The sequence below is a fragment of the Molothrus ater genome, chromosome 1 (genome assembly GCF_012460135.2).
Source record: "Molothrus ater isolate BHLD 08-10-18 breed brown headed cowbird chromosome 1, BPBGC_Mater_1.1, whole genome shotgun sequence".
Lineage (NCBI taxonomy): Eukaryota > Metazoa > Chordata > Aves > Passeriformes > Icteridae > Molothrus > Molothrus ater.
Window position 1 is genome coordinate 151762652 of NC_050478.2, and position 23525 is coordinate 151786176.

Consider the following 23525-nt stretch of genomic DNA (forward strand, 5'->3'; position numbering starts at 1 on the left):
AAGTGATTTTAAAAAGTGCAAAGCCCCAAGTTTCTGGGGAAATGGTCCCCTCAGAAATTCTGCAGCAATTCCACTTCAGTTATCCCATTGAAATAAATTCCAGAACATCCTTCCTGACCAGAAATTAAATCTTTATAGGATGACTAAACCTAATCTCATTTTTACAACCTTCACCCAGCACTGCCGTTTCTCCCCGTTGCACGGAAACACATGGAATTTGCAGTGCTGCTGGAGGAGGATTCCCCTCAAATCCAGCACAGGATTCCTGTCAAATCCAGCACAAGATTCCCCTCAAATTCAGCACAGGATTACCCTCAAATCCAGCACAGGATTGCTCTGAAGTCTGGACCAAGATTCTCCTCAAATCCAGCACAAGATTCCCCTTAAATACAGTGCAGGATTCCTCTCAAATCAAGTGCAGGATTCCTCTCAAATCTGGAGCAAGATTCTCCTCAAATCCAGCACCAGAATTCCCCTAAATTAGACAGGGCTGGAGGCCTTTTTTCCAGGTGCTGCTGTAAAGACCTTCCCAAAATTCAGTGCTGCACTTTTCCACTCTCTCCAGCTCCAAGATTGTTTTATTTGCCTATTTTAGCTGTAGTTCTGCTCCTCCAAGAGCTGAAGGGGATCTCCATCTCATTCCCACCATCCCCAAGCCTGGGAATGCACCAGAAACCCTGGAAAGGGACAGAGCAGAGACCTCCCCAGTCAACTCAGACACCGTCACCTCTTCCAGGCTCTTCCTGCCCATTTCCCACAGGAAAATCAGGAGCAATCGCTCAGCAGCTTCTCCAAGCTGGCACAGGGGTCTCCTTTCCATAGGGACAGATTCCAGCAGCCTTTTCCTTACCTTGAGCATCTCCAGCATCTTGGCATGGGGCCTTTACCTGTTTTTAAAAGCTGGAGCAACTCACCTTGCAGAGATCCCAGGAGAACTTCCCAGTGCAAATTCCTGCAGGACCAAATTCCTGGTCCTGTCTCAGCATCTAGAAGACAATTCCCGCTGTTGTTTGCAATGGGAACAACACAAACATCTCTGACCTTTCCTTATCTCGGAGGGATCTGGGAGACCATCTGGCTCTGTGGAGTGTCTGGAGCTGCTGGATGGAAGAAAGTTAGGAAAGGCAGCCTGGAGAAGGCTCCCAAGTGCTAAAAAGAGGAATTCAATGTGAAGCAGAGCTGATTTCTCAGGCTGGTCCTGGTGCGGATACAACAAACACACTTCTAGAATAACACAAATCTTTATTTTGTCTGACAGTTATCACACACGTGCTATCAAAAGAGCTTTTCCAGGGGAAAAATTAGTATAAAACAACAGGGGGGGGGAAAATAGGTGTCGTGTTGGGATCTGAAGCGACGTCTTGGAATACAACAGGGTCGCTGCTGGAAACCATCGGCTGAGGTTTCTCACTTGGGGAATTCCTTGTGGATCCTTGGGTGGTCTCAATCTCCTGCCAGGCCTGATCACAACCCCACCCTGAGCACACAGATCAAACTCCCCATGATTCCCAGCAGGACCACGGCGTAGTTGATCCGGATGCTGTTGGCGCCGCTGAAGTTGCACAGGGAGGTGCTGCAGCACTTGGTGGAGTACGCGGCCATCCCGAAATTCACGTTGGTCTCGGGACAGTCCACAGAGCATTTCTTGGTGATGCGGTGCCCCACGTCCTTGCCTGGGTGGAGAAGGGGTGAGAAAGGGGAGCTGGGATTTAGGATTCTGTTGGAAGAGCTGGCCAGATGAGAGGGATTTGCAGTTTCCTTAATTTTCCACACAGCAATAAAGGTCTCAGGGGGGTTTGACAGGGCTGGGTGTGAATCCACAAGTCCTGGATCGAGTGTGGGACACTGGGAAGTCCTTGATTGAAACCCAGACTGGCCTAAGTCTCTGATCTGTTTGCCCAGGTGGTGGCCAGTCAAAGTTTGGCCTCAAGACCTTGGAGGTCTTTCCCAACCTAAATGATTCTGTAGTTCCTGTAGGACAGCAATTCCAATGCATTCCCACAGCATTTTTTCAGTGCATTCCGATTCCAATGCATTTTTTAAAACCATGTTATTAGCACCCAACCCTTTTCTATTCTCCATCCCAAAACACCTCAGATCAAACAACAGAGGCTGCTCCTGAAATTTGGGGGTTCCAGCCAGCCCTTCCACAAGGTAGTGAGGCCCTGGCACAGGTTTTCCAGAGAAACTGTGGCTGCTCCATCCTTGGAAGCAGCCTGGTCTAGTGGAGGTGTCCCTGGAACAAAATGACCCTGAAGGTCCCTTCTACCTCAAAGGATTCACACTCTTCACATTGAGACACTTCAACCTCAAAATCATCACTTCTTTCCAACAAAACCATTGATTTCCATCAATTCCCTTTTAAAAAGTTGCCCACCAACTTCTAGAAGAAAAAAAAAAATCCAATTTTCTGGGACTCACCAAGTCCAACAGTGCTGTACGTGGTTGTGCAGTATTTCTCATGGTCCTCACACCTGTAGGTTTTCATGCAGTTCCAGTTGGAATGTTCATTGTCACAGATGTAGCAAAACAGGGAGGAAGCTGGAAAAAACACCCACAAAAGAGATTAGTGATTCCCAGCAATTCCCTCCTGGGGAAAAAAAAAGTGTCAAAAGCCTTGGAAAGTACAAGAGGGAAAGTCTGGTGTGAACAACTTTTCCCAGCAAGTGCAATAAGTTTAGGTTTGATTAATAGAGCTGAGAAAACAAATGTAGAGAGCAAACCAAGTTTTCTTTCTGGACTGAAGGTTTTAAGGGGTTAAATTTATATTTTTCAGCCTGAGCAGCATTTTCAGGTGATTTTTTTTCTTCTCCCCAGGATCCACGTTGGCCTTGTTGAAAACCAACCTCTAAAAGCAAACTCCTGGCGAGGAGAGGAGGAACTGGCCCAATTCTAGAGGTCAATTTTAAATATTTTCACCCTACATCTGCAGAACCCTGCCCAGACATGAATTAATTAATGCCTGGTGACACCCCTGGGAACCAAATTGAGGCGCCACAGTAAAGGGAGTTCCCTGGAAGAGGCTGCCCTGGACGATGGATGGATTACTCCTATCAGCACCTGGAACAGGGTGTTCTCCATGATAATTTTTCCTCAGTGACAAGCCAGGTCTATCCCAGAGCCAGAAAAAAAGTGGGATATTATTGGGCACAGCTGAAGTAAATTGAGTAAAACTTCCAGGCTGGCCACTGGAACACAGATGTGCCTTCTCGTTCCCCAGAGGTGGATTCACGGTTGGTGGAAATTGTTTCCCTCCTGCCCAAATTTCCAAGAAATGCTCCTCATTTGGGGGCTGCTGGGCTGCTCCCAGGAAATCCTGCTCCATTGTCACCAGCGATGAAGAGCTCTTGGTTGAAGGTGAACAAAAATTACAAACCAGCGAGGGGTCTCCATGAGGCTGAGATTTCCCTGGTTCTGTTTTTCCTGATTTTCTCAGCCCAGGAAAGCTTTTTTTTTTTTTTTTCCACACAACACCCCTTCCAATCAAACTTTATCTTGTTTTTAGCAAGAAAACCCCTCCCAGTGGCCCTTCAATGTTCGTTCTCGATTCGAGCTGTCATCTGAGGTTCATTCTGCCCACGACACTTGGCTAAACAGTTCCAGAAGCAGTTTTAAAAGATAACTGACAGCCCTTTTTGTCTCTAACTATCCCAAGGAGGAGGGGAAAAAAGGCCTCCCCTCTGTGATCTGGGGAGCTCTGGGTGTCTCAGCACAGGACTGGCTTGCTCTGAAACCTTCCCAGATGCTTCAAGAAAGTTGGACAGGGCTTGGAACAATCTGGGACAGTGGAAGGTGTCCCTGCCCATGGCAGGCGGGTAGAACAGGGTGATCTTTAAGCTCCTTTCCAAACCAAACCATTTTATAATTTTCTGATTCTCTGCTCTTTTCCAGTGCCAGGTGTTGCAAGCTCAGGGGTTCTCTGTAGCAGGAGGTAAAATCAGCCTTGTTGCAAACTGGATTTAAGTTCTCCCTTCCATCTCTCACTATTTCTCCATCACTTGGGAATTTTCAGCCTCCCGCCTCTCCTCTGGAGGCTCCCCAGCTCGATCTGGGGGCTCCTGCCCCTCTGCATGCAAAGCAAAACCCAGACCTGGCGAGGATTATTGCAATTTACAGACCCAGGAGCCCTCTCTGATCTGCTTTTCTGCCAAATTTCCCCAAACCACTTCCTGCTGCGGATGGACCCGGGCCCTCAGCACGTGCCTGAGAGCAACTGAAAGTGCTGATGCTCCCTAAGTGATCCAAGGAAAATCCCTTCCAGCCAGGAAACAATAACAGCTCGAACCATTAGAGCTGCTCTAAAGCCTTTCCTGCGTCTGCCCTCCACCCTCCATTAGCCAGAGTTTTGCAAATGCAGCCAGAAACAACCTTAACGGTGCAAATTGTGCTCCTCAGGCTGGCAAATCCGTGCCCACAGCCAAGATTTCCCAACTGGATATTCCCCCACAATTATCCAGGTACGGCTGGGCCTCCTTTTAAAGAGGACAAGAGCAGAGCGTTGTGCATCCCATTCCAAACACGCTCCCAGGCACTTAACAGCTCTTCCAATTTAGGAGCAAAGAGCTCTGAGGCTTTCAAATACCTGCCAGCAGCCTCATTACCTAATTGGAGTTGTGGGGAATAAAGTGAAATGCTGGCAGGAGATGTGGAGCCAAGACCAGCAGAGCTTTCGTCCACAACAGCTCCTCGAGTTTCATTCAGGAACAAAAATCAAAGCAAAGGCAAAAACCCTGAGCCCTGCTTGATTCCTGTCAGCATTTTTCAGGTCATGTCTTCAGCCCTGAGTGGTTGGAGCTGGATATCTGAGGGTGTGAGAAACCAGAATTCATCTCCTCTGGGTCACAGAGAACCCACCCAAGAGCGAGGACTCAACCACACCAATTATTTCTGGCCATGGCTGACACCAAAAATTCCCCGCCAAGACCTCGGCAGCTGCAGCAAAAGCTGCCAAACCCTCTTGTCCTTCATTTATCTCCTTGTTTTTCCTCTCCTCTGGCTCTCCCAGCCCCCTTACCTTGCTGGGCACACAGGACTGCAGCCAGCAGGGCCACCAGAAAAGCCTTCATGGTTGGTCCTCGTGCCCTCAGAGCTGGAGCAGTGTGGGAAGATGCACCCCAGGAGGGTTTTATACCAGCCCTGCCTCGTCCCTGGCTTCCTTTGATTGCATTAATTTGAGGTTTGGGCAGTGGGAGCACCCAAGGTGTGATCAGTGCTGGGTGTGTTTGTGCGTAGAGACCTATGATGAGGCTGCAGATAGCAATGTTTTTTTTACCTCTCCTCCCCATCCAATCTTTTTTTTCCAAGGCCTGCTCCTGTCTGCATTGCTGATCTGTGGAGTAATTGAGCTGATCCAAACACGGGAGTCCTTTTTTGGGCTGAGCCACAAAACCTGGAGCGAGTCAGGGCATGGCTGGGGTGACACCTTTCTTGCTGGCACCCTCCATCCTTTCTTTCTGCCATGGAATGGGAGCTTAATATCTCTGGGAAGTGGGAGAGGAGGCAAGGAAAGATTTTTGGATTGTCCAGAGCCATTCAGAATTATCTCCTTTGTACAAAATGCTTTAGGCAGGAGGCAGCAGCATTCCTTCAATCATGGAATCATAGAAAGGTTTGGGCTGACAGGGACCTTAAAGATCCTCCTGTTCCACCCCTGATCCCACTACTTCTGCCTGGAGATGTCACTCAAAGGTTCCAACAGCCCAGGCAGGGATGCGGGTTTGATGCTTTTGTTTTGTTCTCCTGCCCTCCAGAACCATCCAGGGTTTCCAGGTGACAATGTTTGTTGCTCCCTGGAGACCAGCTCCGGACTCTGTCAGGTTTTTCCAGTCCCCCATGACCTTTCCAGTCTTTCTGGGCTCCCTCCTTCTGCTCCCACACCACCTCTTGACTCAGGGTGCAGAGGAGCCAAATGACTCAGGCTGCAGGAGAGGCACAAAGTGCATGGAGGAGTTGAAAATCTACAAAGGGCAGTGAAAATGACTGAGAAACAAAAGAAATCATGGCCAAAAGGTCTTGGCAGGACCCTTTGGAGAGAGAAATTAGCAAGGGGACCTCAGGGTCAAGGTTTGTAAGGTCACAAATGGTGTGGAAACAGAAGAAATAACATCCAGGTGCTCTTTGTTTTCCCCAAACTAATCACAGAATCACGGGATGCCTTGAGTAGGGAGGGACCCGAAAGGATCAGCGAGGCCAACTCCTGCCCTGCTCGGGCAAAATCCTGGGAATCTGGACCCATTCCCAACCCCTGTTAGGAGTTTTTTACTTTTAATAATTTTTTCTTTGCCCAATTCCTCCTTTTTTTCTGCAGCAGCTTCAACCCTCAGTGATTCTGTCTCAGTCTCCAGAGGGTGGAGGGGGATGAGACCCCAGTTTTCCAAGTTTTCCATTCCATTCCATTCCATTCCATTCCATTCCATTCCATTCCATTTCATTCTCTGGTCTGACCTTGAGCAGGAATCTTGAACTATTTCATCTTTTAGCGAGGATGTGAAAGGCCCACGTGACAGATAATGCAGCAACAATATTTCAGAAATAATCTGGGGAAAAAAAACATTCTCTCTGAGAAAGATTCTTTATAAATGCAGGCATGAAAAACATCAGGCAGGAAACGGGATCTGCTGGAGCAGAGAGGGGAAAAAACAGGTATTAATCCACATGTTTGTTTAACGTATAACTCCAGAATTGTCTCAGTCAGCTGGAAAAATGGAAAATGAGACTTCCTTCCCTTTCATCCCATCAAAAATCCCAAAATGAAAATGAATTATCACCCCAAATCCAGCTCATCTCAGAGCCAATCGAGCAGAAAAATGCAGCTTCTCAGCGGGAAGAGGGAACAAGGCTTGAACACAGCCCACAAAGAAGAAAGAAGAAAAGCTTTGGAATTAAAACAAATAAATGAGCAGTAAATAAATGAGGCTGTTAAAACAAAGTGCAGCTGAATAGAAAAAATGTCAAGTGAGAAATGGGCTGTGGGAAGTGGGAATGTGAGAAAGCTTTTAAATAGATTGGAGAGAGGAGAGGTTAACAATAATAATAATAATAAACAAGATTAATATTTCAGACAGAAGTGGAAAGAGAGAAGCAGGGAGCGGAGAAATATTGGTGCAAAGCAAAATAATTCAAGGCAAACACACAAAGCTTGGGGGGAAATAATTAAGGACAGGCAGAGTGAGGGAAAGGAATAAGACGGGATGGGAGGGAAGTCCCTCCTGTGTGGAAAATGTACATTTTCTTATGTGCAGACCCTCTTCAGGTGCTAAAAACAGCCCTTCAAGGGGCTGGGAAATTACAGAATTCCCCAAATCCCGTCAAACCCATGCCAGGATAAATATTTACAAAAAGACGGCTGAAATCTTTGCCCAACCACTGGGGGCTCCTGTGCGACCTGGATGGGGAAAGCATCCAGGGCATCACCTGACCCCTATCCCTGTGTCCCCGGGGGAGGCTGCCAAGGCTCTGGGAGGCATCTCAGGCTCTGGCCAGGTCCCAAATCCCAGCTATTCTTGGGCCCTGTTTGCATTGCAGTCACGCCCAGGGCCACTGCAAGGGCTCTGGGCTCCAAGCAGCACCATGACACCGGAGGGAACGGTGCCTTTGGAAGCAAAATCCATTTTTTTTTCCAAGCAAGGGGTGAAGAGAGCTGGAAGAAAATCCAGGGCAAAGACAACTGAGGGAGTGGGAGTGTAAACGGTGCCAGGAGAACAAGGCAGGGAGGTGTTAAAACCATCTCCCAGGGACATGAAAAAAGCAGGGTTGAGGGGAGGGCATCGGGGTGAGGCTTGCAGCAGAAACTGGGCCAGGTGGGTGTCACCTGCTGGGTGTCACCCAGTGGGTGTCACACGGGGAATTAAACAGTTAACAGGGCCTGGAAGTTTTAGGAAAAAGAAACCTTCACCCACTTGGGGCTTGGCAGCCACAGAGGGTGTTTGTGCCAGACTTTGGGAATGCCTTGTGCAAGGCCAGGCCCTTTTGTGTAACCGGAGCCAGACAAAGCGTGGTTTCAACCCAGGATGGAGGGGATGGATGGGATGGAGCCAGATCCAGGGATGTTTCAATGTCAACAGTTCCCCCCTTTTTTCTCTCTGGAGGGTGTCTCCAATCTCAGCTCCCCTCAATGGTGCAGGGAGGAATCTCTGCTTCAGCTCAGGCTTGTGAAGCGCAGCCAAGAGGGAAGGAGAAGGGCCATGGATAAGGTGGGAGTGTGGAGGACAGGATGGTGCTCCCCGTGTCCCTGAGTCACGCAGATGGTGCAAGAGGTCCAGCCTGACTCCAGACAACACCAGGCTGGTGTGGTTCTGTCCTCTCCTCCTTCCTTGGAGGGTCAGGGAAGGCTGGGTTGCTTCATCTGGGCCTGCAGTGGCAGCAGGGTTTGGGTGAAGAAGCAGAAGTGGGAGATTGTGGGGTTCAGAAACACATGGAAAAAAAGGAAAAGCTGAGTGTGACATTTTGCCTTTTCCACTCAGGGCCTGTTGCAGGCAGCCTGCTCTATTCCTCCCTTTCCCAAAGCACATCTGGCACAGCTGTTCTGGCAGGCTCAAAACAGCAGGACACAGCTCCTCAGGTCATTCGATGGCAGATTTTGGGAAACAGATTTGTAGAGAATTTTTGGGGTTTAATAGAAGGCTTATACAGTATGTATTTGTATGTAAACTTTAAAATAAGAAAAGTTGATTTAGAAACGTTATGGAATTAGCTAGATATTGTTGAGAGAGAAATGGAGCTAGAAAAAGGTTTTAAATGATGGTTTTGTAACTAAGACTAGATATTTTAGAGAAATAGGACTATGAAGATGTATTGTTGTAAGACTTATGAGGAGCAGTTTTAGATGATTTGACAGCAAATGACAGAGGCTACCAAACTTACAGCTGGGATGGACAGGAGTAGCCCAAATCCACCAAGTGTGGATGAAATACCAGCTGATCAAGGCTGGCTTCAAGGCCAGGTTGGAGGGACCTTGGAGCACCACGAGGCACTGGGAGACATCCCTGCCCACAGCTGGGGTTGGAATGAGATGATCTTTAACATCCCTTCCAAACCAAACCATTCCATGATTCTGTGACGTCCAACTCAGCAGCTGTGATCTGCACCAGGAGCTTCCCTGTTGATTTCAAGAATTGAGGAACTTGAGTCCTGTGGTGTTGGAACCTTGGTTGCTGAGAATTTTAGACTTTCTGTCTAAAACCTTCAACTTAAGAGCTTAAGGTTTCAGAATATAGTAATATATATAAGGCAAGAAGAAGGACCAGCCTCCACCCTAAAAACTCCATCTTGCTTTATATCTATTACTATATTCTAAAACCTTAAAGTCTAAGTTTTCCACCCCGTGATATTACACACTCCCATTCAAACTACACACCCATAATCCCACTTCTATAATTCAATTTTGGAAGCCTTCTCCATGCCCTCAGGTCAAATGCAACGTTCTCTTGGGGCTCAGTGCCTGTCAGCACAGAAAGTCTAAGATTCTTGGAATCAGGGTTCCAACACTTTGGGTTTGCAGCCAGCAGGGAGGAACTGAAGCCATTCCATCACATTCCCTCATCCTCCAAGATCCTAAGGGAAATTTCAGCCCCATCAGCTTGGAGCAACATCAAACAGCACCATCAGGCTCAGAGTCACCCTCCATGACTCACACCCCCAGCAAAATCCTGGTGGAAAGGCCAAATCCAGACTCCATCATCAAGCAGGGCCCAAGTGCCACCCAAGCCATCGGGCCATCAGCATGGCTTGGGCACACCCCAGCCTGGGTAGTCCCCTGGCATGGGGCTGGTGCTTGGAAGCCACTTGGATGTAACCACCCTGTTTGTGGAGTTATGGATGTGAATCATCCTCCTTGGAGCCAGGTTTGTTGTTTGGTGGTGGCATCTCCACAGCCAGGAATGGGAATGTTGGAGACCTGTGAGGGGTCTGAGGGGAAAAGGGCAGTGAAGAGGGTGGTTGGGGATAGGAAAAAAAGAAGAAAAGAGAGGGGAAAAAAATCCAGCATCTTCTTGGAATTCCCCAGAAATAATTAATTCCAGTCCCCCTCAAGGAGGGGACCACTGACTGCAACCGTATTTGGGATGAAATAACCCCTTCTCCATGACAAATCCCACATTTGCCATTGCTTTTTTCACTGAAAGTTGGAATTTCCCCTTGTCTAACTCCAACCCTCCTGATCCTCTTTCATAACACAAGGAGTCAACATGCAGGAGCTAAAATGGGATTGTCCCCTGCACCACATGATCCCACAGGCCCTGACAAGCTCTGATCCCTCTTTGTAAATCCTGGCCTGTGATAGATCTCAACCATGCCAGGATAAATATTTACAAAAAGACGGCTGAAATCTTTGCCACTGAATGTTTTTGTCTGGGGTTTGAGGAAGACAGGCTGGTGGCACCTGCTGTGTTTTTCTTCACAACACCTCTGTGAGCACTGTGGGGGTTCTGTGTTTATTTTGTGGGTGGTTTTAAGTTGAACCTTAAGATCCAGGGTGTCACTCAAACCTGCCAGGCTGGTGTGACATGGCTCTGGTGGCATTTTGAGGGCATCCCCACGTGTCTGCAGGGCCTCCAAGACAGCTTCAGTCTGCTGCATTTTGGGTCATCTTCAACAAGAACCAACATTCTCCATGTCTGCCCATTTTATTGTGCTTTGAGTTCTTGACTCATCTCTTCCATGGTGGGTGTCCCAGGCATGGAAGTGATCCTCTGCACTGGAGCCAAGAGCCGGAATTTCCAAGGTTGGGGTGAAAGCTGGGAATCAAATGAGAAAAATAATTTCTTTTTTATCTGTGGAAAATGTGGGATGAGCTCCACAGAAAATCTGTCTGTTCTTCGTGGGATTACAGAATTGTGTTTGGATTGGAAGGGAACTTAAAGCTCATTGAATTCCAGCTCTGTGCCACGGGCAGAGACAGCTTCCACTATCCCAGGTTGCTCCAAGCCCCCTCTAATCTGGCCTTGGACACTTCCAGGGATGGGGTATGCACAACTCCTCTGGGAAACCTGTGCCAGGGCCTCACCACCCTCCCAGGGAAGAATTCCTTCCCAATATCCCATCTAAATCCACCCTTTTCCAGTTTTAATCCATTCCCCCTCACCCTATCACTATTCTTAATTTATTCCAACTTCTCCGAGTTGGGTTTTTTCCACAAGAAGATCCCAACTGAGAGCAGGAAAACCTCAACCAGAGTGGAAAAACTCAGCCCACAGAAGATCCGGATGCTCCGGTTTCTCTCCTACCCCACTCCCACTGCCACAGCATCAAAAGCCTGGCTGGGTGGTGAGAACCAGAGCTTGGGCTGGTCCTTGTTACGTCCAGAAACTTGTCACACCTCATGTAATGGCCCTGCTGAAACCTCCCCAGCCACGGCCAGGGACACCAAGGATGTCTCCAGGGAGAGCCCACGCTGGCGGAGGAGCTCCAGAGCCAGGAAAAAATCTTGGCTGAAACCATCCCAACCCCATGGGTGTGGCCACCAGGGCACAGAAACAAACAGTCCTATCTGAGAAGTCAATCGTGTCCTCCACTGGAAGAGATGATGGGCATTTTCCCAGGAGGGTTGGCCAAAAATTCACAGCTGCGTTGTTGTTTGGGTTTGGGTTTTTTTTTTATTATCATTATTTTGGGAGGGCAGGGGATGGTTTTTGTGAGGGTGGGACAGAAGGAGGGGAAGGAATTAGTCCAGCTCAGGTGCTCATTTCAGTTGGGTTTAGCTTCTTCCCACCAGCCCTGGGGTTTGGTGAGGGCAGCTCAAGTGCCAAAATCAAATCCATCTACTGGCAGATGATCCCCTCCGAGCCCAGGGGACAAACAAGGGCTTGGAAACCTCATGGATGGCAACCTGGGAGGGGCATGGGAATCAAAATCCACCCACACGATCCAGGGAACAACAGAAGGGTTCCAAATCCACCCTGGCTTTGCAGGCACCACCTGCATGCCAAGGAAAGGGCATGGTAGAAACAACTATCCCTGTGCTGATTGTGTTTGACTCCTTCCCAAATTATTAAACTGTCAGGGAAAGCACAACCAGGTCTTGAGGGGACTTTAAAATGTTTCAGCAAAGAATTTCCATAGCCTTAAAGCTGAGTTTTATTCCCAAAGTCACAGGCATGGGACAGTGGTGGTTTTGGTTCCTCAGCCTCCCTCCAGCTTTGCTTTGCCGCCCAATTACTGCTCAAGGAGCAGGGGAGGAGGAAGGAAAGAGGATCTCCAGTGGAGATAAAGATCCATGAAAATTTCCAGAAACTTGTCCTTCCATTTCTGGAACAACATTCTGGAATGCCATTTCTTGGCATCAGGCCCCAGTTTTGCTCCCTGACTCCCCACGTGGAAGAAAATCCACTTTCGTTCAAGCTGAAAGGGAGATGGGATGAAGGAAGTGCCAACAGAAACAAATTTGGGATTGGCTGAGCACCTGGAGGCCAAAAGCTCTGCCCCAGTTCCCTGGGAATGGCTTTCACTGTGACATCCTGGGAATCTCCTCTCCTCCACAGCACCAAGTGCCCCTGGTGGCACTTCCAGAGCCAAAATCCAGCCATGACATCCTGTCTGTCCTCACTGCCACCTGGTCCTGATGGTGGGATGGCTCCTGCCCACCCTGGTGGGTCTGGTCCATCTCATTCCCCTGGGGAAGAGGAGGATGCACCACGCCATCCAAGCAATCCTCAGGAATCCTCAGGAATTGCTTCCTTTGGGTTTCTCAGCCACTCGGGGATCCTGGGCAGGTTCACAAAGTACTCTGATAATGAAGAAGAGCTGTGAATCAACTTCTGCACCAGTAAATCAGTCAAAAACTTGGCATTTTCCCCACTGTCAACACTCCCTGTGCCAAGAAACTCCTCCCAGTCCATGCCCAGGAGACAGATTTGGATGTTTTGGGGAGGGAAGGGTGCCACAAGCACGCTGTGACACGTGCCCTCAGAGCTGGGGGACATCCCCTGCCCTGTGCTGTTTATCTGCCTGTTTGGAGCCTCTCCCTGTAGGATTTAACCTCAGGACCTTTCTCACGTGTTTGCTTCTTCCCATTCCTGCAGTGCCAAATTTAGGGTGGAGGATTTCGGGTGGGAGGTGACACGATCTGTGGGGACACTGATGGGACAGCCTCCAACCCAGCTCCCTCTTGCTGCAGAGGAGAGGAAAGAACATTTTGGGAATGCCTGGGAGATGTGGAACACCACTCCTGCCGGTTTCCTTGGAAGCAGGACTGCATCCAGGGGAAGCTCTGTGTTTCTGCCACCAAACCTTGGGGGGCTGGGGGTATTTTGGGGAATGAAATGTGGTTAAATGTAGAAAACCACCAAGCTCTGCTTCCTCTGAACCTGTCAGCCCCAGAGCAGGCAGCAAACCTTGGGAAGAGCATCTGTCTGCAGATAATCCAACCCTGCAGCAAGGACCACGTGTCCAGGAAAAGCTTTGAATTAAAAGCACAGGGAAAAGAGAAAAATTTTTAAACTAAAAGTGGAGAGATTTAGATCAGATATTGGGAAGGAATTCTTCCCTATGAGGGTGGTGAGGCCCTGTAATAGAATTCCCAGAGAAATTGTGGCTTCCCCATCCCTTGAAGTGTTCAAAGCCAGGTTGGATGGGGCCTGGAGCAGCCTGGAACAGTGGAAGGTGTCCCTTCCCATGGCCGGGAGTGGAATGGGCTGAGTTTTAAGGTCCCTTTCAATCCAAACCATTCTGGGATTCTCTGGGGTTTTTCTGCTGTGGGGAGGGGGTAAAGCACCATCTCCCTTTCTCCCTGTTGTCACCCAGCTGGGAGCTGGTTGAGGAGCAGACAAGCTGGTTTACCAATTTTCCAGGGTGGAGCTGATCCCTGAGCTCCTCCTTGCTGTCTGGCAAACCTGTGACAGTGCTGGGTGTGGGCAGCTGCTGGAGGGGGAAGCAGATCAATGGAGCTTTCCAAGGTTTTCTGAGGACACGGGGCTCTGCATCCCATCCTGGAACCCACCTCACTCCAGGGACCAAACCCTCGTCTCAGAGCTCCTCTATTTCCACCATCAGGACCCTCCAAATGGAACAAAGGGTCCTTTAACCCACCAGACCTGCTGGGCAACCTCAGCCCATGTGACACCAAACCAGGCAGTGTCCAAGTGATCGAGGCCCTGAGCAATGGCCACACCCTCATCTTCGCCTCTGTGTCTACATCGAGATCCTTTGTGATGGGGAGGAGGGCTGGGATGTCTTTCTGCAGGCCTGGCTCCTAAGAGAACTCCCAAAAAAAGCCTTCCAGTGAGTCAAGGAACAGCATTTCTGGAGGAGGGTGCAACGTAGGAGCGCTGCCAGGACAGGTTGTGGGAAGGAGAAGCATTCCCAGCAGTTGGAGCAGCATGGAGCTGCAGAGGCCTGGGAGAGGCCCAGACACTGTGGGTGGGCGCCTGACCCTCCTGATCCTGCTCTGAGGTCATCCCTGGATGAAACATTCCCAAGGGACAGAGATCCAAAGAGTCCTAAGGTCACCCGGAGTTGTTATCTCCATTTTTATCACACGAATCAGACACTGAGTGACTCTCCAAAGGTCAGATACAGGGAAGAGGTGGGAAAGTTTGGTCCCACCTGGACCACCCTCTCCCAAAAAAACTTGGGAGAACTTTTCCCCTGCTCCACTTCCCTGGAATTGCTGAAGGAATCAGGTTGAAGACAGGGTGAAAGCTCAGAGAAAAGGAGGGAGAAACCAGAATTTCCATTATTAGGCCAAGTGGTGGCCCCATGTTTTGGCTGTAGCCATTCCTGGAGGGAGCCAGTGGAATTTAGAGGGGCAGGAAGCTGCACAAGGAGTCACTGCAGAGAGGGAATGCATAGGAAAATCAGGAAAAGTCACCCAGAATGGGGCTAAAAGGCACAGCCCCATCCAATCTGATCCCCTCTTCAACTCCCCAAAACTTCATGGGTGCTAAGAAAATAAAATTCCCTTCATGCTGCCAGGCCCATCCCAACAATTTTGGGGATTCCCAAGAGTGGGACAGAGGGTCACACCCCCTTCCAAGCTGCCCAAGCTCTGGATTAAAACCTTGCAGGCCCTTGGGACTCGGATGGAAATTCCCCCTGCTCTAGCACAGGGTGCTCCAGAATTATCCCCGGATCCAGAGCAAGGCACATCCCGGATTGCCAACGGCGTGGGAGCGAGCAGACGCTGGAGAATGGCCAGGAGCTGCTGTCGGCTCGGGTGGAATCAGCAGGATGGACCCACAGCCTGGACGGATCCTTCCCTGGGCTGCTGCCAGCCCGGTTGGCTCATCCCTCGCAAGGCTGCTCGCTTTTTTTTCCCTGGAAGTTGCTCCAGGATCAGCGGCTCTCCATGGGCTGGAGCATCCCGTGGACAGAGGCAGCAGCTCCCTCTCGTGGGCTTTGTTTGGCTCTTCGTTCTGGAAAATAGCCGGAATTTCATTAAAAAGTGGGGTTTTTTATTGTTGTGTGTCCTCCCCACGCCCCCCCCCCCACACCCCGCTCTCCCGCAATTCAGAATATTCATTAGTGCCCCAGGCATGGAAATTTTATGGAAAAGTGCCAATTTTCATCAAATCCCACCTCGTAGGCGGGTGGGCTTTTTATAGTTTTGCCACCTTTTTTTTTTTTTTTTAATTGGTTTTATTTTCCTCACTCGGTTGTGGGATTTAACTCATTTAGGCATGGAAAGGGTTGATCCTTTGGATTCACTTCTGGAAAGATTTGGGGGTCTCCATGGAGCCATTCAGGTGTCCTGCAGGGGGGAGTCATCCCAAAATCTGCAGTCTGTGGGACAGACACACCCTGAGGCATCCAGCATTGAAATAAGGCCAGGACACGAATCCCCAAAAGTTATTTTAGTTTGGAATGCTGGAAATCCAAAAGTTAATAAAAAAGGAGAATGATAATTTTTAAAAACACATTTTTGGGTTTTGTTTTTTCTTTGGTTTGATTTGGTTTGGTTTTTTTGGTTTTTTGTTTGTTGGTTTTTTTTTTTAATTTTTGGGGTGGGTTTTTTGTTTTGTTTGGGGCTTTTTTGTTTGATTTTTTTGTTGTTGTTGTTTTGTTTTGTTTTGTGTTGTTTTGGGTTTTTTTTTGTTTCATTCCATCTTGACCCCAAACAGCTTCAGAGATTTCAGCTTCCAGATTTTGGTTTGGAAAACCCCTGTTTTCCCCAAAAAGCTGGAATTTACCCCAAAGCTGAATTTCCTGCACTTTTTCCACCCAAACTCCCGGCAGAAAAGTGTCACAAGCTCAGAGGTGCATTTGTCCATCCCTGGCTGGGAACAGCCAGGTCACTTCTCCCGTCTCCATATTCCCTGCTCTCCGTGATCCAGCCGGTCACTCTGGAATCCCAAAACCAAACGAGGGCCTCGCCCCGTTCCCTGAACCCTACAAAGAGTTAGGAAACAGCTCTGGGCTTGCTGTGCCTCAGAGAGGAGGTTTGGGGTTTTCCTGCCTGGCCCAACATTCATCTCACGGTGGGGGTGGCAGGGGGACAGTGGGGTGGCCACCGGTGACGTGCCACCATCTGATGACCCCTCTCTCACGGATCCCTGCCTTGGCAATTCCTCTCCCTCTTTTTTAAAGGTTTGATGGCTCTATCCCATTCCCCCTCCCTCCTCCCAGCACTCCTCAGCCTCGCCCACACACGTGGATCAGCACGGGGATCAATTTTTCCATGGGATTTGGCTGTTGGTGGCTCTGATAGCAGAGATGAAGGGTGACAACTGTCGGGGACCACGTCACAACTCCATCCAACACGTCTCTGAGGTATTTACGCTGATGATTATCCACAGCCAGGCATTTATCATTCCATTTGGAAGTGTTGCTCCATCTCAATTCCACGTGATCCTGCTGGCTCCAGACGCTGAAAGGGCTGTGTGTTTGCTTTGTGCTGCCTCTCAGTGCCATGCTCTGGGAATTCTTCCTCCAAGGAGCTTTTTCCACGCCTTTGAGGACAATATCTCCTCCTGTCCTCTGTCCCCGTGCGTATCAGTTTGGGTATTCCCTCCCCAAATTTCTGCAATGATAACAGCAGGATGAGCCTCTGGAGCACCTTCACCCCTGTCCAAGACTTTGGATGGGGTCAGAGAAGCTCAGAGCAGTCTGGAGCAAGGATAAAACATTTTTTACAACCCTTTTTTGTTTAGGATCCTCCAAACACCTTCCCAATCCAAGGGGTGGATGTTGCCTTGCAGGACGCAGCTCAGGATAATTTTCTGGGCAGCCTCATCCATGTGTTAATGACTCCCATCTCTCCATGGTCCCAACTGGCCCTAATTCCTGGCCAAAATTAGTGGCTGGGAATCACACCCTCCTCTCCTTCCTGCACATCTCAGATGTCTTGGAGAGGAGTAATTGCCACCAGGGTTGATTGGCATTAGGGGAGGAGGGATTTTCATATCCTTGAGCTGCAGTGGGAATTATAGGATCATGGAATGGCTTGAGTTGGAAGGGACCTTCAGGATCATCCAGTGCCACCTCCTTCCATGGGAACACCTTCCACCATTCCAAATTGCTCAAACCCCTCTCCAGCCTGGCCTTGGAGGCTCCCAGGGATGGGGCAGCCACAGCTTCCCTGGGAAATCCATTCCAGCATCTCACTCCCTTCCCAATAAAATTTTATTTCCAATATCCCGTCTAAACCTCCTCTCTTTTACTTTATTTTTAATGTTGTAAAAAAAATAACCCTTTATTCTTCAACCATGCCCAGGATGATTTATTTTCCCTTTCTATTATCCATGGATACAAGGAAGTTTTTCTGCAGCAAAGGCACAGCAAATCAAGCAAAACAACCCAGCCAGTTTTGCTTTAAAGAAGCAAAAAAATTCCCGATTATGTTTTCCTGCAGGCTGGGGGAGCCTCTGTCTCCACGACTGCAGGAAGAATAAATCCAACCCAATGAAATATTAATTATTAGAGTCTGTCCAACTGGGATTCCTCAGTGCTTTCAGAGAGTGGAAAAATTCTGGCACGCAGGAGAAGAACAACACAAATCCCTTTTTGTCATTGTTTTGTTTTGTTTTGTTTTGTTTTTGTGAGGAAATATTGTGTGATGAGTAAATTAAGAGTTTTGGGTTGAGGGTAAGGAGGGAGCTTGAATTGCTTTAGGGTGGGAAATAAAAATTCCCAAAGAGGGTTGGGAAGAGATCGTGCTGTAAATAAGAGGAAAAGGTTCCTTCACATGGTAGGAGGGGGTGAAGGGAAGCACAAATTGATTAATAAAAGAGAGACACACCCCTGAAAATTCCCTGTTCTGGAGGATTTGGAAAGAAATCCTCCAATCTGAGCAGCCCCAGGCTCCAGCCTGAGGCAGCCCTGCTCAGCACAGCTCAAAGCCCCTTTTGTCCCCATTGTTTACCAGGCTTGGGTTGGAAGCACAACACAGACTGTCATCCCTTGGCTGAGCAATGTTTTGCAGATTTGGGAGCTTTGACTCGAGCTAAAGCATTCCCATGATTTTTCCAGTGTAAAATTCCTCCAAAAAGTGTTGTTTAGGAGAAAGGAGAGGCACTCAGAGCACATCTAGCAAAGAAAAACATCTGTTGTCTTGTCGTTGTTTATTTTTCCAGCCCCTTTTTCCCCTCGTTTCTCTGCAGTCTCTGGAAACATCTCTATCAAATATTTGACCTCTCTGGAATCTCTGTTTTCCCTATAAACCTCCCCAAGTTTCCTCAGCAGCTCAACCCAAATGCTGCAAATGCTTTTCATGAGGGGAAGCATAGGAGGAGGCACCGATTTCTTCTCTCTGGTGCCCAGGACCTGAGGGAACAACTGGAGATGTGCCAGGGAAGGTTAGGGTGGATTTTAGGAAAAGGTTCTTCATCCAGAGGGGCTTTGAGCACTGGAACTCCCCAGGGAAGTGGTGCCAGCACCAAGCCTGACAGAGTTCCAGAAGTGCTTGGAAAAAGCTCTCAGGCACAGGCTGGGATTGTTGGGTTTGTCCTGTGCAGGACCAGGAATTGGACTTTGATGATCTTTGTAGATCCCTTCCAACTCAGGATATTCCATGATTACCCTGCTGTTGCTTTGGAGGATGGCTGAGGGAAAGGTGAATTCATGGACTACTGGAAAACACAATTCCAAGCTGTAGGAATTGTGAATCCAGGGAGCTGCTGGCCCTGGGTGAGGCCGTGTGGCTCCAACAACAGCAAAGCAACATGAAGGAAGGGATTCCCAAGGATGCTGGAAGTGGAGGTGGGGACAGATGTGCACATAAGAGAGGTTGTTATTTTTGCCCAGAAGTTTCCACTCAGTAGCTCCAACTGCACCCAAAATAGGATAAAATTCCAGGAGAAACCCCTCTGGAGATGCAGGAAGTGCAGAAGGAGCATCTCCCTCCCAAAGCTGGAGAGCAGAGCATGACAAGAGAGATATTGAGGGGCTGGAGCATGTCTAGAGAAGGGAACCGAGCTGGGAGAGGACCTGGAGCACCAGGAGCAGCTGAGGGAGCTGGGAAAGGGGCTCAGCCTGGAGAAAAGGAGGCTCAGGGGTCCTTCTAACTCCCCAAAACTCCCTGATAGGAGGGGACAGCCAGGGCTGGATCAGGCTCTGCTCCCAAGGAACAAGGGACAGGATGAGAGGAAAGGGCCTCAAGTTGCTCCAGGGAAGGTTCAGGCTGGACATCAGGAAGACTTTTTTCACAGAAAGGGTGGTCAGGCATTGGAAGGGGCTGCCCAGGGAGGTGGTGGAGCCCCTATCCCTGGACGTGTCCCAGGAACTCCTGGATGTGGCACTCAGAGCTCTGGTGGGGATGCTGGAGCCACAGAGCTCAGGGATAAGAAGAAAGCGAGAAGAAGCTCGGGAGGCACCACAGGACAAGACAACGACCACAATACTTTATCTATTCCTCATGTTTGATGTCCAAACCCTCCTGGGGGAATCTGGCCAAGCTCTTCAGTCCTTCAGGGTCCATTTTCTCCCAGCAGGTGAAGAAGGACACGGAATAGGACTCCCTGGCACCTCATGGGCGAGCCAGCCGGGGCCCTGGGCACGCACTGAGGTTGCACAGGAAGCTCTGGCAGCAGTAGGAGGTGTAGGTGACCAGGCCCAGGAAGAAGTTGTGGTGTGGGCAGGTGCTGGAGCACTTCTTGGTGATCCTCTTCCAAAGGGACAAAAAGCCTGGCCCAGAGAAGGGAGAGAGCAGGATTAGCAACGGGTTTTGTTGAGTGATCCTTGTGCAGGATGGAGTTGGGTTGATGAGTCCCACAGTCCCCCCACAGCCACAGAGATCAGCATGAGACCCATCCTGGTCCCACCACAGCCCAGGAATTGTTGGTGGCCTCTTACACAAGGAATTCCATATCCATTCTGGGCATCCAGCACTTCCCAGCATGGATCCTCATATCAAGACTTTTTTGGGTGTACAATGACAATGCTCATTCCTGGATGTAAATCACATTTCAAGGCTTCTCTGCTTGAGGGAAATAATTCTGTTTCCCTCTGTATCTGGCTTGGATCAGAAATAGTGTGACCAGCAGGACCAGGGAAGTGATTTTTCCCCTTTCTTATCACTGGTGAGGCCATACCTCAAACCTTGGTATCAGTTTTTGGGCCCTCACAGCAACAAATTGAGGAGCTGGAGCATGTCCAGAGAAGGGAATGGAGCTGGGGAAGAGTCTGGAGCATCAGCAGTGGCTGAAGGAGCTGGGGGGGCTCAGCCTGGAGAAAAAGAGGCTCAGGGGGGACCTTTTCACTCTCCACAACTCCCTGAGGGTGCAGCCAGGTTGGGGTCAGGCTCTGCTCCCAGGCAACAGGGAATCAAGGTTCAAATTTATTTATTCTTTCTCTGAAGGATCCTTCTTCTTCTCTCAATGTCCCCTGATTTTCAGTACATGAATAAAACAACAGTTGAAGAGGAAAATCTCTGTGTGTGATGGGGAGGAGAACTCCAAACCTTCAGCACCGCCAGGCTGGGTTAGAAAGGCCTCCACCTCCAACTTGTGCTTCCCAACGACTCCTCAGCCCCTCACAAATCCAGCCCAGACCTCACATCCCATCCCTGAGTGCCCAGGAGGGGATCCAGAGCCGGCACCTACCGATTCCTACGGAGGCCACGTTGGTGACACAGTACTCATCCTTGTCTGAGCACTTCTCGGCCTTCAGGCAGCTCCAGTTGCTTTGCTCCCAGTTGCAGGTGTAGCAGTACAGGGAATTTGCTGCAGGAAGAGACACAAAACAGGGAAGAGGGAGATGGAATCATCCTGGCTTGTGATGAGGGCCTGGAGGAGCAGGGCAGGGATTGTCCCTCTGTTCTGGGCACTGCTGAGGCCATGCCTCAAATCCTGTGTCCATTTTTGTCCCCGCATGACAAGAAAGACTTTGAGGGGCTGGAGTGTGTCCAGGGAAGCTGGGGAAGGGTCTGGAGCACCAGGAGCAGCTGAGGGAGCTGGGAAAGGGGCTCAGCCTGGAGAAAAGGAGGCTCAGGGGGAACCTCCTGGCTCTCCACAACTCCCTGACAGGAAGGTGCAGCCAGATGGGATCAGACTCTGCTCCCAGGGAACAAGGGACAGGATGAGAGGAAAAGGCCTCAAACTACATTAGGTGGGACATCAGGAAGAATTTCTTCATGGAAAGGGTGGTCAGGCATTGGAAGGGGCTGCCCAGGGAGGTGGTGGAGTCCCCGTCCCTGGAGGTGTCCAAGGAATGCCTGGACATGGCACTCAAGAGGGGTGATCAAAGGTTGGACTTGAGGATCTTGGAGGTGTTTTCTAACCTAAATGATTCTGGCATTCTGTGAAATGCCAGCAAAAATCATCCCCTACTTTTCATGGAATCCAAAATACACAAGGTGCAGGTCTGATAAAAGCCATGGGGCTGAAAGACCCAATCCACTCTTCCAACGTCACATCCAGCCTGGCCTTGGACACTTCCAGGGGTGGGGCAGCCAAAGCTTCTCTGGGCAACCTATGCCAAGGCCTCACCACCCTCACAGGGAAGAATTGTTTCCATTTATCCGACCTAAATTTCCTCTCCTTCAATTTGACAGGCCAAGGGCACCAAGTTTGGTGTGATGCTTGGAGCAGAGAAGGGCAGGGACTCCTGGAGGAGTTTCCAAGGATGTCCCAAGGCCTGGGGTCACTTTTTCTACTTCCTGGGGACTATTAAACTGCAGCCTAATTAGGCAGAAAGCACTGGCAGATGAAGAGTATTAACTGGGACCTCCACAGCTTAGAAAAGCCAGGCTCCCATGCCTTTGTCTTGGGTGGGACATTAATGCCCCTAAAAACAAATCCAGAACCTGGATTAAAGGACAGACAAGATGAGGAGAAGCATTTTTTTACTCTTTGCTGTGAGAATTCAGCCCGAAAACACACGCAGTGAATGCTGAATTTTTACTGCCTGGATAATCCAACATGGATTAGGCCAGGCTTCATTTTGGCACTGAGGACAACCCCCCTGTCTCCCGAGCCTTGTTAACACTTGGAAATCTGTCAGGATCACTGTTCTGGTGAGTGAACAAAGCTAAATAGCAGAAAGGTATTCTTAGGCCACAATGAGCCAGAAATAACTATTCCAAGGAATTCTTTTTCTGCACCAGACGTGTGGCAGAATTCCAAGCACTGGCAAAGCCTGTTCTGCTCTCCAAAATGAGGAAAAGGTTTATTCTCTCTGCTCTATAGAGGATATAGGATCATATTCCTTAAAGAAGGCTCTGATTTAATTTACCATCTCTCCATGAAATAAAATGCACCATCTACAACACAAATACTATGCAGATACCCACCACCATTAACCCATTCAGCCCACATCCCAACTTCTCCGCTAATTCCCCAATTTTGTCCCAAAATCTCTGAAGTCAGCAAGCTGTGGGCTCTTGGAGATGGGTATAAACAGCTGCACAGGGCCAGATGTTGGAGGTGTGGCCCTCGTGGACCAGGAACACAGAGTATTGTGCTGTCTTCATCAAGATTTAGGAATAACCACAGCCTTGCACCACCCCGACAGGAGAACACCCTGGAAAGTCTCTCAAAGGCAGACCAAGTGGGAACTGCCTCCTTTTTTCTGTCTTGTTTCCATAAAAATCCAGCATTACAGGGAAATTTCCAACCAAAAAAATTAAACTTTTCACACACCCAGACTGAGATTCTAGATAAAAAAAACCCCAAAACGAGCACTGCGTCCTTCACCTGCACCATTCCAAGAGCTGAGGAGCTCTCTTCCATGATTTCTCTCCCCGGATATGAGGCACTCCTACCTTTAAAACCCTCAGCTACACTTTATCTAGGAGCAAACCTCACCTTGAGCTGCAAATAGGACCAAAGCCAGCACCGCAAGGAGGGAGAACTTCATCTTCTCCCGGTCGTCTCCGCAGCCCAGGAAAAACACCCTCACCTGGGGACAGGATATAAATCTTCCCTGCCTTTGGACGGGGTGATGAGGAAGCCAACGATTTGGAAAGAGTGGGCAGGGATCATGGATTAGATGAGAGGCCAGGAATGCTCGTGGGTTGTTTTCTCACCTCGGCATTGCCTTCAGGCTGGGCTGGCGATTCCAGGGAGCAGTGAAAGCACTCTGGGAATTCACACCATTTATTGGGATTAATCCTTTAATTCATCTCTGGTCAGGCCTGCTGTGCTGTTGATGTCTGGGCG

The 23525-nt window shown here is 49.3% G+C and overlaps 2 protein-coding genes across 3 annotated transcripts; both read right to left on the bottom strand.

The window, feature by feature from the left end:
* Window positions 1-1464: 1464 nt before the first annotated feature.
* On the bottom strand, window positions 1465-5372 carry LOC118684038 (lymphocyte antigen 6E). Of its 2 annotated transcripts, none has more exons than XM_036378702.1 (3): window positions 5273-5372; window positions 2422-2541; window positions 1465-1673 (listed from the first exon to the last, which is right to left on the bottom strand). In XM_036378702.1, exons 1-3 carry the CDS (start codon window positions 5283-5285, stop codon window positions 1465-1467), a joined length of 342 nt encoding a protein of 113 aa, XP_036234595.1. In that variant the 5' UTR covers window positions 5286-5372. The 2 variants fall into 2 exon arrangements, with proteins under 2 accessions (XP_036234595.1, XP_036234594.1); XM_036378701.1 differs by lacking the exon at window positions 5273-5372 and adding an exon at window positions 5015-5066.
* A 14522-nt stretch (window positions 5373-19894) lies between these two features.
* LOC129046736 (lymphocyte antigen 6E-like) lies at window positions 19895-23223 on the bottom strand. Its single transcript, XM_054515498.1, has 3 exons — window positions 23172-23223; window positions 20970-21089; window positions 19895-20052 (listed from the first exon to the last, which is right to left on the bottom strand). The coding sequence occupies exons 1-3, from the start codon at window positions 23221-23223 to the stop codon at window positions 19895-19897; spliced, it is 330 nt and encodes a 109-aa protein (XP_054371473.1).
* Between the last annotated feature and the right edge of the window lie 302 nt (window positions 23224-23525).

What these genes read in the sequence shown, in the direction of transcription:
- LOC129046736 (XM_054515498.1), bottom strand. Translation starts at nt 23,223, where the DNA reads ATGAAGTTCTCCCTCCTTGCGGTGCTGGCTTTGGTCCTATTTGCAGCT. An exon ending in GGTCCTATTTGCAGCTCAAG is followed by an intron (nt 21,090 to 23,171) that starts GTGAGGTTTGCT and finishes CTCTTCCTGCAG; the next exon opens with CAAATTCCCTGTACTGCTAC. An exon ending in CGTGGCCTCCGTAGGAATCG is followed by an intron (nt 20,053 to 20,969) that starts GTAGGTGCCGGC and finishes TCTCTGGGCCAG; the next exon opens with GCTTTTTGTCCCTTTGGAAG.
- LOC118684038 (XM_036378701.1), bottom strand. Translation starts at nt 5,066, where the DNA reads ATGAAGGCTTTTCTGGTGGCCCTGCTGGCTGCAGTCCTGTGTGCCCAG. An exon ending in AGTCCTGTGTGCCCAGCAAG is followed by an intron (nt 2,542 to 5,014) that starts GTAAGGGGGCTG and finishes TGTTTTTTCCAG; the next exon opens with CTTCCTCCCTGTTTTGCTAC. An exon ending in GTACAGCACTGTTGGACTTG is followed by an intron (nt 1,674 to 2,421) that starts GTGAGTCCCAGA and finishes TTCTCCACCCAG; the next exon opens with GCAAGGACGTGGGGCACCGC.